Here is a 15,595-nt window from a genome sequence, read left to right on the forward strand (position 1 = left end):
AAAGAGTGTGGAAAAAAACAAAAATGCAAACAGTAGAAAACAAACATGATAAATATTAATTCAAGTAAATCAATCATTGCTTTAAATGTGAATGGTCAAAAAAATACCAGTTAAAAGACATTGTCAGAGTAAATTTAAAAAACAAGACTTAACTATATATTTGCCTATAAGAAACTCATTTAAAAATTTTTAAAAAGGTTGTCTATAAAGCAATAGGAAAATAGAAATTAATGAAAAGAAAGTTGGAATACCATATCAACTTTGCAGAGTTTAGAACAAGGAAAAATTAATATAACTTTAAAGACTTACAATAATGTTAGAAAGGTTTGTTTTCCAAGAATATATAACAAATCTCAGTGTATATGCAACCTAACAACAGGACATCAAAATATATGAGGGTAAAACTGATAGAACTGCAAGAAATTCCAAATCCATGGATTCATTATTATAGCTGGGGACTCCTAAACCCTTCTCATTAATTGACACATCAAGTAAACGGATTATCAATAAGGATATAGTTGACTTGAAGATCACGAATAATCAACTTCATCTAATTTACATTATAGAATATTCCATCCACCATTAGAATATACTCTCTTCTCATATTCTCTTGGAACATTCACAAAGACAGACTATATTTTGGGCCTTAAAACATACCTTAACAAATTTATAACAGTAGAAATAATACAAAGCATATTCTGAAACTACAAATAAATTAACCAGAAATCAATTTTTCAAAGACAGCTTATGAAACTCAAAATATTTACAGATTAATATATACATATATATATATTTATATATATATATATGTATTTATATATATATATATGTATATATAAAACAGCAGAATGCATTACAATTCTTATTACATATATAGAGCACAATTTTTCATAAGAGATTAAACAATATATTTCTAAGTAATGTATGCATCAAGAAAATCTTAAGAGAATTTTTTTGAGTTTCTAAACTTAAGAAGTACAACTTATCAAAACTTACGAGATGCGCCTAAAGCAGTGCTTAGAAGAAAGTGTTCATTGAATGCATATGTTAGAAAAGAAGAAAGATCAACAATCTAATCTTCCACTGTAGGAAATCAGAAGAGCAGTTTTTAAAGCAAAATAATAATAATAAAAAATTATAGCAGACACCAATGAAAAGAGAAGAACAGTAGGAAAAAAATCAGTAAAACCACAAGCTGGTTCTTCATAAAGATCAATTTTTTTAAAAAAAGAGAAAAGACACAAATTACTACTTTCAGAAATGGATGAAAGATCACTATTAATTATCACCAATATTAAAAGGATAATAAAATGAACAATTTTATGACCACAAACTTAATGATATAAATGAAATGGACCAACTGTCTGAAAGACACTTAATATCAAACTGGTAACCCCCAAGACCTCTACCCACCAAGCTCAGCACACACACACAAAAGCTAGACCTCTAAGAACTCACCTCTTCAGGAGCCCATCAAAAAATACAAGCATGTTTAAATATGAGTTTCTCACCACATCAATCAATCCAGAATTCTTCTGATTTCTTACAGAAACTATTAGAATCCACCCAACCACAAAAAAGTACAAGTCCCTCGAACATATCTTAACATCAGCTGAAGTCTGAGGACAACCTACTTGGGGATGCTGGATCTAATCTTCCTGGCATGCTTGTGTCATCTAAACCCATGGCCATGTCTCCTGCCCCACAGACCTCTTGTTTCATTTATCTTTCTTTTGTATTCATCCCCATAATGCCCTGTGCTTCCTCTTCCCAGTTTGCCTCCAACTATACCTTTTCATCAAAATTTTATATGACCTTGGAAATCAGATTTCAAGTTTAATATGTCCTCCTTTACCTTTAAATTCTTCAACAAAAATTTCCCTTCATTTTTTTTCTTAACTGCACTTTTCTTCTATCTTCCAAATTCCAGAGGATACTACTAACCCTTCTTTGTAAACTTCACAACTCTTATATAAATAGTATGTAAGGTTACTTTATATAGTACTTTGTTTTCATCTATTTCACTTATCATATCTAATAAGCATGATCAGTCAGCCAGTCAAGTCAGTCAAATGAATACCATTTCCAAAGTAGGAATTGATAATTGTTTTGAAGTAACACATATTGGTATCAACACTTAATAGCCTTAACAGTGAAATATTACATAGGTTTAGTTCCACAATCTACAGGTGCCAAAAACTATTTAACCTCTGAACTGAAACATTTCCTTATTCCAAAATGCAAAGGGTTTTTTTGCCTCCCTTACTTGCAAGAAAAATGATCTACTTTAGTTTTTAGTTATATAGAGAAATTAATTAAGTCACACAGATTATACAACAGTCATAACAATATAATACCTTGCTGTAAAGATACAACCTCTAAGAAATACCAACCCAAGAGAGGTCTCTAAATACAGTTATAAATTGGCAATACCCAAATAAAGTTCATGGTAAAAGACAGCATAGGGTTTCAGGGAGTCCAGTTTTGAGGTATGCTTTCTCCCCAGTTGTCATACAGGCACCAAACTATTTTGTTACTAGTTAACAAGTTGACTCATCTGTGTGGGGCACTGGCACACAATAGCAGTTGTGTTCTACCTCACAAATAACTATACTTCATTGAGTTTATGCTCAGTGGGGCAGTGTTTGCAAACCACTTAGATTCCAAGACGGAAAGAGCTACAAAAATGAAACATCCAGTCCTTCTCTGAGGTTTGTTATTAGCTTCTGTTAGCCACAGGTTACAGGGCACTAAACACTATGTACTGTGTGTTTGCTCCTAACCACTAGGAAAAATAGCCTATAACATCTTTCTGAAGACTCCTAGAAATTTTTTAATTAATTTAAAATCTGGGAATTTAACTGGACATATTTCAATTCTTAGAACTAGTTCTTGTTAAAATATCTTACTAATTCTTTTTGGGTGTCAATTCAATTTGGTTTCAACCAACACTATTCAATAGACTACGGCTAAAGTTTAATGTTACTGGGGGGAAAGTGAAGAGGGTAAAATAATCAGTTTTATTTAGGCCTAAGTTAACTTCCACCCTAAAATAAGCCTCTTCCTGGATATTAATAAATACTTTTTAAAATAGACTTGCTAGTTTAATAGGCCAGACATGGATAAGATAATTCTTTCTAATCACAACACAAAGTTAGAGAACCTAAAACAAAATCCTAAATAACACATTAAACTCATGTCCTCAAAATAGCTAATCAAACATTATTTGTGAAATATTTTTGTATTGTAGCATGTGTACACAATCCAAAGTATTCATGAAATGGGCAATAGAAGAATCTACAATTCTAAAAGCAATACAGATCTACTAAGAAGAATAAAGTATATGATTATATAATATAAAGTCATTAAGTGTATTAGAATGTTTACAAAAGTATTGTTTTATGGTTATAAATAATGAATCAGCTTTTCTGTCCTAGATGTATATTTATATCTATTTTAACAAAATAAACTACTAATAAATAGGCTTTGTATATTTTACATAGCATTCACTTTTGAATTTCTGGAAAATAGAAAAAAGTTATTACATTATCATTAGTTTATGACAACTCATTTCATCATCTGGAATTCTCAGTTTCCTGGTCAATATCATGAAAATGGTCATGATTTTCTCAAGAACACTATACTACATGATTGTTTAATAAAGCAGGGTATGGGCTGATAACAGTCACAAAAACTGCAAGGTGTGAAAACATAAGGCATCAGCAAAAGGAAAAGCATCAACATGGACCTTCAAGACGAGGCCTATACAAGTTCTAAGAGAAAAATAACATTTATTTTCTCCCAAGAAATGAAGCATATGAAAAAAGAGAATAGAGACATTTTACTAAACCTAAAGGACTCCCCAAAAAGATGGAAATTCTCAAATTTTCCACAAATTTTCATATTAAAGCCTGCTGATTGTAATCAACTATTTAATACATAAAACAATATGTTAAGGGGATGGTTAGGCAATATTGTGAACGTACTAAATACTTCTGATTATGTACCTTAGAATGGTTAATTTTATGTTACATTATTTTCACATGAATTCTAATTTTTATATAATAGTAATATATTTTAAATGACTTTTAAAAATAAAATAAATAAATTTTAAATGATTTTAAGCAAAATAGAATTGATAAAACCCAATTCATGAACATTATATTTCCCTAATTTTTAAGAAAAAAGGATTATTTGAAGTTTATATTATTTACTCTTGAAATGCATAAAGTACTCCTGTTCTTCACTAACTCTAGATACACTATAAAAATTATCCTATTTGACACCAAGAATAAAATATCATTATAAATTAGATCGGTCTTACTTTTATTTAAAAAAAAAAATCCTTCATGTGGCCAGAAGCTAGATTTTATGGGGCAAAGAGGAAAAAGAGTACAATTTTCAAATTGCATTTTATCAAGCACAGGAGTAAATCAAGGACTGCAACTTTCTACATATCTCTGTCCAGCCAGTTTTCTTTAGCTTCATGTCCACTTTAGTTCTAATTTGTTTAAAATGGCAAAAAAGCCAGACACACAAGTCTTATATACAGGTTTTAAAAATAATAGTGCATAAAATAGCAGGTCATATAATCACAAATGTAAATGTTAAACATAAGTAGAAAGATTTTGCAGAAAATAAGGAACAATGTAGAAAAACAAAGAAGAAGGTTTTAAGAATCAAATTTTTGTCCTTGCAACTTTTCTCCTTTTCTATTTTTTATTATAAACAAATCATCTAATAATACCAAATTTAATTTGACATTGCATTTTTCAACTGTTAACAATAACCTCTAGAAATATAGATGGCATGTAAAAGACGTTAAGATTTTTCTAATTCCTACCAATTCCCTCACCCAAATCACTCCAAACATAATTTGGGGAGAATGAAACCAAAGGACTGGCACAAATGCAAAATGAGTCTCTCTCATATCAAGGAAAGATTAAGTTAGAAAGAGTGTGTGTGTGTACATTTTTATAAGAAGAGTATTGTCAGTAGTAGAATAACCATAGAATTTATGTCATACCTGTGCTCCATAGATATATTTATCCAACATCTTTCCTCCTATTGTCTGTCCTCCTATATCCCAAAGTTGAAGAGTAACATTCAAGTTTCCTAGAATATAAAAAAAGTATATAAAAAGTTAAGTAATATGAAGCAACTGAGCGGAGTTTCACAGAACACCGAGTCACAATGTTAAACTCTGAACCTAATGTGCCTTTTATTCTGAAAAAAAATATTTGGAACTGTGAAAATAGTGTTGTCAAAGAAGTCATAGTGGAGAATCTAGGTTTATGCCTTTACTTCATTGCCATGGAACCACATTTATTCTTCTTCAAAACAAAATTAAGTACGCTTTAATTTATGAACTTAAGCCTTAAAAAAAAACACAAGAAATATTCTGAACCTTAAAAAAATGTAAATATTCTCAAAGAATAGAACAATAAAACACATGTGCATGGAGTAAGAAACATACTTTAAAAATAAAAATTAAAGCTTGATATATTAACCCACCCAACCCACATGAATTTTGCTGTCGGTTCTAAAACTCACCAAAAAAAGACTATAAAAATGCATCTTAATTTCAACTCAAAGAAATATTTTTATTTGAATGTCTGCTATATACTAATGGTAAACAATCAAATATTATGTTTTCAAATTTAACCTGTAAAATATGAACACATTTGATGACCTTGGTCAGAAATGATATAAGATACCCAGACCCAGTATATTTCTAAACAAGATACATTCATACATATTCAAAGTATGTCCACTGAAACAAATTATATGTGCTTCAAAGTTTTGATAATATACTGTGATTAATTCTCTTCCCCCATGCAAGCACTATAAAAGCATCCTAAAACACTAATTTAAAAGTAATCTTTAAAATTCATTTGTACAGTTTATAAAATATTTGGGTGAAGCAAAATGTGTGCAATAAGTTATTTCCTCTCATCAATGCAACTAATGATTGAGCTATAAAAGTGAATGACCATGTCCAATATGCATTTAGCTTAACACTTCGAACTATTCTGGCTCATAGCACTATGTTGTTCTCTTCAAAGTCTCAACCAGCATCTTCTAAATGACTTGAAAATCAGGAAAATCCACATAAAAACTGAGAAAATGACCTCACTTCCAAAACAAAAAGAATTATAAAGACAAGAATTTTTAGGTCAATATCAAACACTAAAAAAAGAGAATGCTAGTCATATCATTTAACTACGAAACTGAAAAGAAAGTAAGACATTGGATTAACCAGCAAAATTTTACCCTTACTTCTAAATTTTGGTGGGTTTGTATTACAATCTTTCCATTGTTTGGATGTAGGCCTGCTCCATCTGCCACCGCGCAGAGGATTTCCAGGAGGAACTTCCATTAGCATTAATGAGAGCTACTGAAGTTTATCACCCACCATCATTCCCAAAGAAACACTTTCAATGCCCACAGAGTATTGAGTGAAACGGTATTAAAGCCCTATGAATGCAAAAACCAAAATGTCACAGACTAAGACTTGTCCAACAACCTACATAAACCCAATTTCTTAAAAAATGTAAATTTTTGGAGAGTCAAACCAAAATAATAGTGTTACAGAACACTGTCTCAAATTTAGTAGATGAGAAAGCTAGCCTCAGTAAAGGTATATGTTTCAGAAGTCCCTAGATAAACAGACAGTAATCCATTCATTTTATTTGAAAAACTCTTTACAGGCATTTGTTTATATCAAAAGACAATGCTTAACTCTTATAGTGAGTAAATTATAGAGTAAAACTATAGGCAATGCTTATTAATTGCTAAAGGGTATTTAATCCAATTTCTTCAAGGTCAATAATCCCTATTACTTAACCTCACATCAAGATAATATAAAGCTTTTTGCCTTTTTTTTCCTTTATATTCTAATACTAGATCCTATCTGAACTAGATATTGTGAATATTTCAACTTTAGGAACACGCTCTTTATTACCTGCTTCCAAATACTGACTATAATCATCTTTAAAACCCTAAATCATCTACCTATCTCCAATCTAAGAGATTTATATTCATATGTTAAAGATACTTTTTAAAATCTATACCTTTTCAAACACTGTTGTTTGCTTGTTGCTTTTCTTTTTTTAAGATATAGATTCTAGTGACTCAGTAGTAAAAATAATTATGCATTATTGATAATCCACCAAAATTATCAGCAATGCATATTTTGCTAAAATATTAGTGAAAAGCAATTTACTATCATTATATCTTTGACAAGAGGTATTAACTTCGCAGATGTTAATACCTAGAAATGTTTCATATACCTAGAAATACATATTTTTAACTTCTGCATTAGAATTTTGGGCTTATTAACACATAAAACTAAAAACGGGGATTCTCAATTTGAGGAAAAAAGTCATGTAAAGATGTGATTCAAATCAATTTTAATTTTGGATTTGAAAGTATAAACATATGAAGCCTCCTATAATGTTTTCAAGATGACATACCTATAAAGTTACATAAGCATATTCAAGTAATACTATAATTTTTTTCAATCAAGTCTGCATCTAATACAAATGTGTAACAAATAAAGAACATCACAGATATTATCAACAATCTAATCTCAAATGCAAAATGCAATAAAGTCCCTGCTCCTCTGTAAGAAATGACATGTAACTAGGAAAAAAACGAAATAGATGGGGGAACAAAATAAAAGTAAGTTGTTTTGGGTATGAATCAAAGCCACCAAGAGGACTCAACAGTGACCTTGTAAAAGTACACTTGGTGCCTTGGTTAACCTTACTTAAAGTGCTGCATAGTCAAGATGAAACTAAAAACACAAGACTGCCCACTTCTTGTACTAAGACTTAGAAATCCTTTTCACAGTAGAATGCTGTTTACTGGACTGTACCCACAAGCTTCCTGAAAGTATTTTGACTAAGGCTCTTAAGAAGCTCTATCAGCAGAATCTCTGACTAACAGATACACTATTTTAAGCAGTAAAATCTGCACAGTGGTTGCATCCAGACTATACAGCATACCGGATCATGAACTATACTAAAATGGATGAGTATTTGCAAAGTAATGACCTTGAAAACCTGCATGAAGAGAATGTAATAGATGGACATGAGGTTTACATCCCTAACAATCTGACTGTTCAGAAGACTTTACTGAAATAGTAACAAGTATTAGATTCACATACGATGCTGCTTTACCATAAATTCAACAATGCTTAACTTAGCAAATGATACAAATAATAATTCTACATTGAACACTTACAATGAACTGAAATTAGGGTGAAAGCATATAAAGGATGAACTACGAACCTTGTGATTTATTTGTATTTCTTAAATACACATATTAGTTACATAAGATCAAGACACACTAAAACAATTTTGAGTCCATTAAATGGCAAAAAAAAAATAAAATCCCATCCTTTTAAAATGTAGAAATTTTTTCTGGAACACTGTATATCAAAATAAAAATTTCATCAGGAAAATTAAGATATAAATTCATTAAGAGCATATGTTTCCAAGAGCATATGTTTCCATATGTTAGTTCAGCACTCACCTAACATGTAAAAAGCCATAGGTTGAATGTACTGTACCACAAAAAAAAAAAAATTTCTTAAAAGAATATATGTTTCCTAACATCATTTTTTAACCTAAATACTTTGTAAGCCTAAATTATTATACTTTAAATTTGAATCTTAAGAATACCAGAACTTTTTACAAAGTAATCAGAATTTTTAAATTGGTAGCACTATGCAATGGTCAGAAATCATCACAAGTGTCACATAAATAGTCCAAATCAGTCTTTATAATTTTTAAGTAGCTGCTTCCTCCTTTATTTAAGCTTTCAACTAAATAAATGAGAAAAAATTAAAATTAAAAAGACAAAAAGTTGGTGCTTTTACTAATCAAAACAAAATAGCTGATAACTATTGAGGTTCTCTATGAACAACTGGCATCCCTGAGAAAAACTGGCAAAACTCAATTTTTGATATGTACATTATATGAATTGTGACTTCCCTAAGTGTCTTGAATGGAGCTTTAATCTATCTATATGAATAAGAATGATACAAATAAAAATATTTTCAGTTTTTAATACATTAAAGAAAAATACAGATGAAGTAAAGAATGTATGTTTCTATTAAACCTCTTACTAAACAATAACTTATTATTGGAAAAGTTAGAATTCTTTTTTCCTCATGTTGTCTCTTCTATTCTTCACTAAGAACTAAATAAAAACAATCGCAAAATAGAATATATTAATAATGAGATAAGAAGAATACCTCAATTATCAAGAGTTTTCCTTAACTGCTCTACAACTTTTATGGGGAATAGTCTGATAGGTGGGGTGTTTGAGAGGTTAACAGATTTTAATAATACTGGAATTTATTAAATCCCATTCCCCTGTATCACTTGCATTCTAGTATATGCATTTTAACATCATACCATTTTATTCAAATGTGTTTCCTTACAGAGAAGAGGGTGATGGTTTATAAAGTCAATCAAGATAAACTGCTTTTAATGAAATACTTTAAACATAGAATTTGACCATTGAAATTGAATGGACAGAGCATTTTAAAGCCCCAATTGTTCAGAAACTAACTTAAAACATAAACCACTCTTTTTGTGTTATTATTTCCCTGTATTTCCCACAAAATGTGCTGCAACTGGCATCTAAATAGTTTCTTTGCATGGTGAACTGAAACATCTTGAATGCTCAAACTGTATTTTTATGAGTGCCTAGGGACCCTAAATTTTAGTGGTCTATTAAATGCCAGCAATTTCATGCTGCCTTGCATAAAACAGCATTCACATATTAGAGCACAGAAGTTCCATAGCTACATTATACTTCTGTTCCAACTTTCAAACAAAAAACTGAAGTAGAAGCTAATCAAAATAATATTTTAAAAAATAATCCTTCCCAATCTTTTCACATTTAGTTAATACAATATCTGTTAACAAATGTATAGCATTTAATTTTTTAACACCTTTTAGAATTTTATAAGCAAATATGATTTATCCTCAAAAAATGTATAGTGGCCAGAAATAGTGAGGGGGTGTGGGAACATATAATCTTTTTATCGCTCACATGGACAATATGCCTTCATCCAGATGCTGATTAAAGTTAAACTTCCTACAATAGATTTACTGATTGCATATATTTTCTTGCAGAAGCACCACAAAAATTCATTTTACACAATTTGGCCTTATGTTTTTTATTGCAATATTTGTACAATATTCTATGTTAAGACTTTTTTGTATCTTACCTGGCAATGTTATCCTTCTCAAAAAGAAATCCAGTCCTATAGTTTGCTTGTACTGTTTTCCAAAAGTTTCTTGAGCAAAACACGTAGCTAAGGAGGTCTAAAAAAAAATTGATGCACAAAATACCAAAGTTAATTAATGGAAACATAAGACTACTACTAAATCTTATTAAGTATTTTCTTAACATTTATACTCCAATTGATCCACCAGACAACTTAAAGCAGCTCTAATCAGTTACAAGGGGAAGGAGAGACCTAATACCCCCAGGTAAACTTCACTTGCTAGCAGCCAGCAGTGGAGACAAAAGACTAATCAGTTAGATCTCTTCAAATCCCCTGGCTGTCAATCAAGGGAAATTAGAATTAGAGAATTATTAACAAAGAAAACTAACGGAACATGACCAATAATCTGAATCTGACCTATCAGTTCAAAAAAATGTTTTCAGAGAACTCTGAGTTTCACTTATAAGGTTAAATATTTTGAGGGTAACTGTTCTCAGCTAAATAAGAAGAAAGGGAAAGTAGCTTATAAAATTTCTTTTCTTTTTTTTTGCAAGAAATTCATCTTAACAATCTAATTTTCCTCTGTTAAAGATATTAAATGAAAATAATTAAGTAGAATGACCCTGATAATATGTATCTTTTACATAAAGAAGCTAGCATTAATAAGATTAATATAAAACAGGCAATATAAATCCTACTCAAGGTTCATAATGCTTAAAAGTCATAAGATTATAACCAGAACAGATAATTACCTACTTTTTTTAATAAAAAGGTTTCATTCAAAAATCCTAAAGCTTTTTTTAATGTATTTTTTCTAATCAAAGCAAATGAATAATTCTGGTAACAACTCAAATAACTCAATAACTCAGATTTCTTAAACATTTTAAATGCACTATTATTATTTGAAAACCTCCCCAAAAGGACAAAAAAGGCAGCTTCACTAAGATTTTATACTTCTCAAGACAGAGTGCCAAAGTTAGGGTAAAATAATCCTTTTTTAAAAGTTAAAATTAGATGTCAATTCTTAAAATAACGAAAACTAAGATAAATTTTACAAGACAGCTTATTATAGTTAATTATGATGTAAGAACAGCAGTGTAAAAGAAAACTTGGCCAATTTTTAATTTCTTTTAATAAGGCGTAAACTTCCTTTTACACAAAACCATATTTTTCACAAATGGCAATTTGTACACCCTAGCCCCAACTTTTTAAAATATTTACTCAGAATTTGTAATAAATTGCTAAGATATTTGATCGAGTAATTATTGAGCACTACCATAAGAAAGATGTTCTACTAGACATTTAGAAATAAACTCACTACATTTGTTATATCCTTGAAGCATATAACGATATCAAAACTGAAAGACAAGAATAAAAGAGGTGAGTATTCTTTTTTAAGTCTTTTTGGCTATCTTTTAGCCTAATTGTGCCTCCCTTGTAGCAAAAAAAAAAAATCACCTATAAAGAGATTCAAAGTTCTGAAGAAAAATAAGTATGATCACTTCCACAACTACAAGTGCTTCAAATGTTTAATATATGGGTGGATGGAAATGTAAAAGTAAGGAGAAATTTGAGGCACATGGAACAGCATATTGTCCTTTGGAGTAATTTTTCACTTTCATTTAAGATTCTCAATATTTAATATTTTTATGTTAATATTCAGAAAAATTCTGAGTAAACTTCTTTTCTTGGAAACAGAACTTCCAAGATTTTTAAATATTTTTAATTAGCTCACTACATTTGTTATATCCTTGAAGCATATAACAATATCAAAACTGCCTCAAATATTTGAGGCAAAAACAGTCTCAAAATCAGAGGAATTTCAATTGGACTAAAGTATAAACTGTCAACAGTACAGGTCATAGGAAACACAAATAGGTTCTTATTCAATCATTTCCTGACATCTAGCTCTAAAAATTATTCAAGAGAATCAACTGAATCTATAGGAGAGAGACTTCGTCCTTAATTGTCTAGACATCATCCCACCTTTCACACTGAATACTTTCTCACAAATTACTACAGATACCATTCCTAAAAATCATAAAGTGAACTACCACCAGCTACCATATCTCAACATTTTTATCTGATTCTTTGTATTTCTTGTTTGGAAAACTAATATTAACATCTTTAAATCAAACTACATTAACACCATAAAACAGCAAAAAAGACTATTTTGCCTCAAAAATACCTTGAGAAATGTTTAATAAATCAGAATTGAAAATATACAAAAACATGTGCCACTGGAAGGAGTAACTAAATTTCTCCTGAAGAAACTGTTAGAGGTTATGTCAGTACTGTTCTTTATTGCTTCTGTCTGTGTGTATCAAAAATGCACAGAGTTCAAAGGAGCAGGAAAAACTAATGCTAGAAAAATGGTGAAGAGTTAAATCAGGATACAAATAAGAAGTTGAGTTCATAAAAGAAAAGGACAGTAAAAGGAGAATGGAATGTTGACAGCTGCCAATAATTGGAGGCTGAGTAGGGTAAGGAGAAAGAAATTTTTCACATAAGAATAAAAAAAGAACCTTAGGTTTCAAATGCCCATTTCTGAAAATTTCTGACAGGAAAAGAAAACTGTTCCTTTTTAAATGCATTGTTTAGTCAAGAGGATGAAGAGTAAGTTAGAGCACCATAAAAAATATCACCATTATTCTTTGAAGCAGAATGATAAGTCCTGATTCAACAATACACAAGTGAAAAACTGTTCTATAAGAGACAGAACTTAAAACAGAGATGAAAAACTATAATTATTCACACTAAATTAGCAACTAAGTAAAAATATGTAGAAAAGCCTAAATTTTGGAAAACATGGATTTGAAATTATGAATAATTACTCTTCAACTGAGTAATAGATGTACAGTTAGATAAAAGCCAGAAGAAAAAAATGAACAAAGTTTAAAGAAATATGATAACATATGGGATAATAGGTGATTTGAGGATCATTTCACAAATGTACTAATATTATCGTCATAATTTTAAATGGAAAATAAGCTTAGTTACTAACTGAATTCAATAAAATTTAGAAAGCAAAAAAAATGTGGCTTTCAAAATAAAATCTAAATGATAAAATCATAAAAACCTAACTTAAATTTTTTATTGAATAAGTGTTAGAAACAAGGCTGACTTATAAATTTATAACAATTCACTTATTCAAAATCCTTTTTAAGTGTCCAAAACATTCGTATGCTAATAAAGTGACCCCACATTCTTTTCTTTCCCAAAATATTTAAAGGTAATTACAACATATCGAAGTATTTGCCTCAGAATAAAACTCAGTAATGCAGCCTGGAAAGATAAAGAAATTATAGGATTACTCCAATTCTGAATACGAATGACATCTTTCCCAAGGTCTCTAAACCTCGAACTTCAGCAGCAGCAGTCGTGCAGAGCAAACTGCCAAGGAGGATTCCAACAGAAGCCTTCACCGCATTAACCGGGTCCAAACTACACCAGCAACATGGTAACGTGAAACCGAAAAGGGGGAAAGGCCAGCGTTTCTGAAGGCTGGCTAGGGAAAGGGGGCGGGTAGAAGAGAGGCAAACTTCAGCAATATTCCCAGAAAGTGTGTTGGCGCCCTGGACAGAAGCGACAGGTGTGAAAGTACCCGGGGCAGAGGCTCTTCCATTTATTTGGAAGGTGGGTCTCAGACCCTCTGAGATCCCTGCAACCCTCCCTCTCCCCCGAGCAAATACCTGGCAGTTTATAGCACTGCAGGAGTCCCACAACCTGGGGTCAAGAAGCCTAGTTCAGGGGCACTGGCTGCCTGGGGCTAGTCTCAGGCATGCACTCATTCATTCTTTCAACCAAAGATCATTGGTCATCGAAGGCTGGATTTTACCGCAGGGGCCACTGTCATGCTGGAAGTTCTACCCTAAGCATCTTGCCAACAGCAGGAGCTCAAAAAAACATTTGTCCAACGAATGCTTGTACTGACAGGTGCTGTGCTGGGAACAGATATGAAGAATAGGTATGATACTAGCTTAGTTACTAACGTTTATTGAGTGCACACCATGTTCTAAGAGCTTCGTATGTATTTTCGCATTTAATGTGTATTTTCACATTCCATCTCTGGCGGCGACCCCTATCGATACCATCTTATGGACGAAACCCAAATAGGTTCGCAACGTGCCCTCCAGTGACCCGCCAGGAAATGACGGGCCTGATCCTCTCGCAGGGCACCTGGGTCCTGAGCGGAGTTCTGGGGGCTCAGTGGGCAGCGCAGGCATCTGGACCTGGAAGGGCCGGGGGCGCCAGGTGCGACCTGCATTGCAGGCGGAGGTGCGGAACTCCCCGGCAGATGCTCGCCAGCCTGGAGACGAGGAGCTGAAAGCTTCCCAGCGAAGGACGCGGACCCGAGTCTTGAAGGAGTTCGCGATCCTGCGGGGAGCTGGGGACCCACTTTTCTGTTTTTAAGGGGGCGCTGGACAGCTCTCCGCCTCCGAGCGCCCGCTCCGTGTTCGGCCGCGGGCACCGCCAGGAGGCCGGGCCTAGGGGCGCAGGGCTAGGGGCGCAGGGCTCGGGGCGAGAGGCGACACCGGAGGGGCGGAGGCTGGGGCGCAAGGGCCGCGCCGGGGTTCCTGCAGGCCTGTGATGGCTCGCCCGCTCGAGGACTGACCTTCCCGGAGGTGCCGTCCCCCAGCACGACGATTTTCAGTTGCCGGTCCTGGCTCTCCTCCTCGGAGTCCGACATGGTGTCCTGCGAACCTGGCCCGCCCCCCGAAGTGGAGGGAGGAAGGGAAGCCGGAGGCCTCCGGGGGCGGGGGAGAGGAGGAAGGGAGGTGATGAAGGGCCGACCCCCCGCCCCGGAGTCTCCACAGCCGCTGGAGGAATCCAGGGAGACTCACTCTCCGGGCGCCATCTTGCCCGCCTCCCCACCCCCTGCGCGCAGCCCCGCCCCTGCGCTTGACGAAGGGTGCGCGCCCCGCCCCTGCGCCAACCCGTGCCCTCCGCGAGCCTCCCCGGCAGGCTGGACCACTATGATGGCGTAGGGGTGTTCTAGTGGAACTCACGAGACGCAGCGCTGCACTGGCAGAGGAAGTTTGCTGGAAGAGAAAAGTAAAGGTGTCTTTCAAGTTAACTATAGAAAATATGAGCATATAAGCTTTCAAGCGTCCTATTAAATTCCGCTCTTTCTGTCCCCGCCTGAGACGGTCCCTGAAGCAAATGGTTTAGCCCAACGAGGTGGAGGATGCTGATGCTTGGTTGCCGGGGAAGCCGGGAGTCGAAGAGGCGGTGGGGCGTGGCCTGTTTCTGGGCACCCACGCGCGTGACCCTAGGGAGCCCAGAGGGAGCTTGATCTGCAACCGACTTGAGGATGAACGTCCTGAGCAGCAAGAGCGCTGGCCGGCA

The 15,595-nt window shown here is 33.8% G+C and overlaps 1 protein-coding gene across 3 annotated transcripts in view; it reads right to left on the bottom strand.

The window, feature by feature from the left end:
* RAB28 (RAB28, member RAS oncogene family) overlaps nucleotides 1–15,141 on the bottom strand; it is an 83,185-nt gene extending 68,044 nt beyond the window's left edge. For all 3 annotated transcript variants that reach the window (XM_081304722.1, XM_081304720.1, XM_081304721.1), the window contains exons 1-3: nucleotides 14,862–15,141; nucleotides 10,247–10,343; nucleotides 5,027–5,115 (exon numbers count right to left, since the gene is read on the bottom strand). In XM_081304722.1, the coding sequence (XP_081160848.1) occupies nucleotides 5,027–5,115; nucleotides 10,247–10,343; nucleotides 14,862–14,936 (261 nt within the window). In that variant the 5' untranslated portion in view covers nucleotides 14,937–15,141. The remainder of the gene's footprint in view (nucleotides 1–5,026; nucleotides 5,116–10,246; nucleotides 10,344–14,861) is intronic.
* Between the last annotated feature and the right edge of the window lie 454 nt (nucleotides 15,142–15,595).

The sequence above is a fragment of the Spermophilus citellus genome (assembly GCF_964194105.1).
Source record: "Spermophilus citellus genome assembly, chromosome: 8".
Classification (NCBI taxonomy): Eukaryota; Metazoa; Chordata; class Mammalia; order Rodentia; family Sciuridae; genus Spermophilus; species Spermophilus citellus.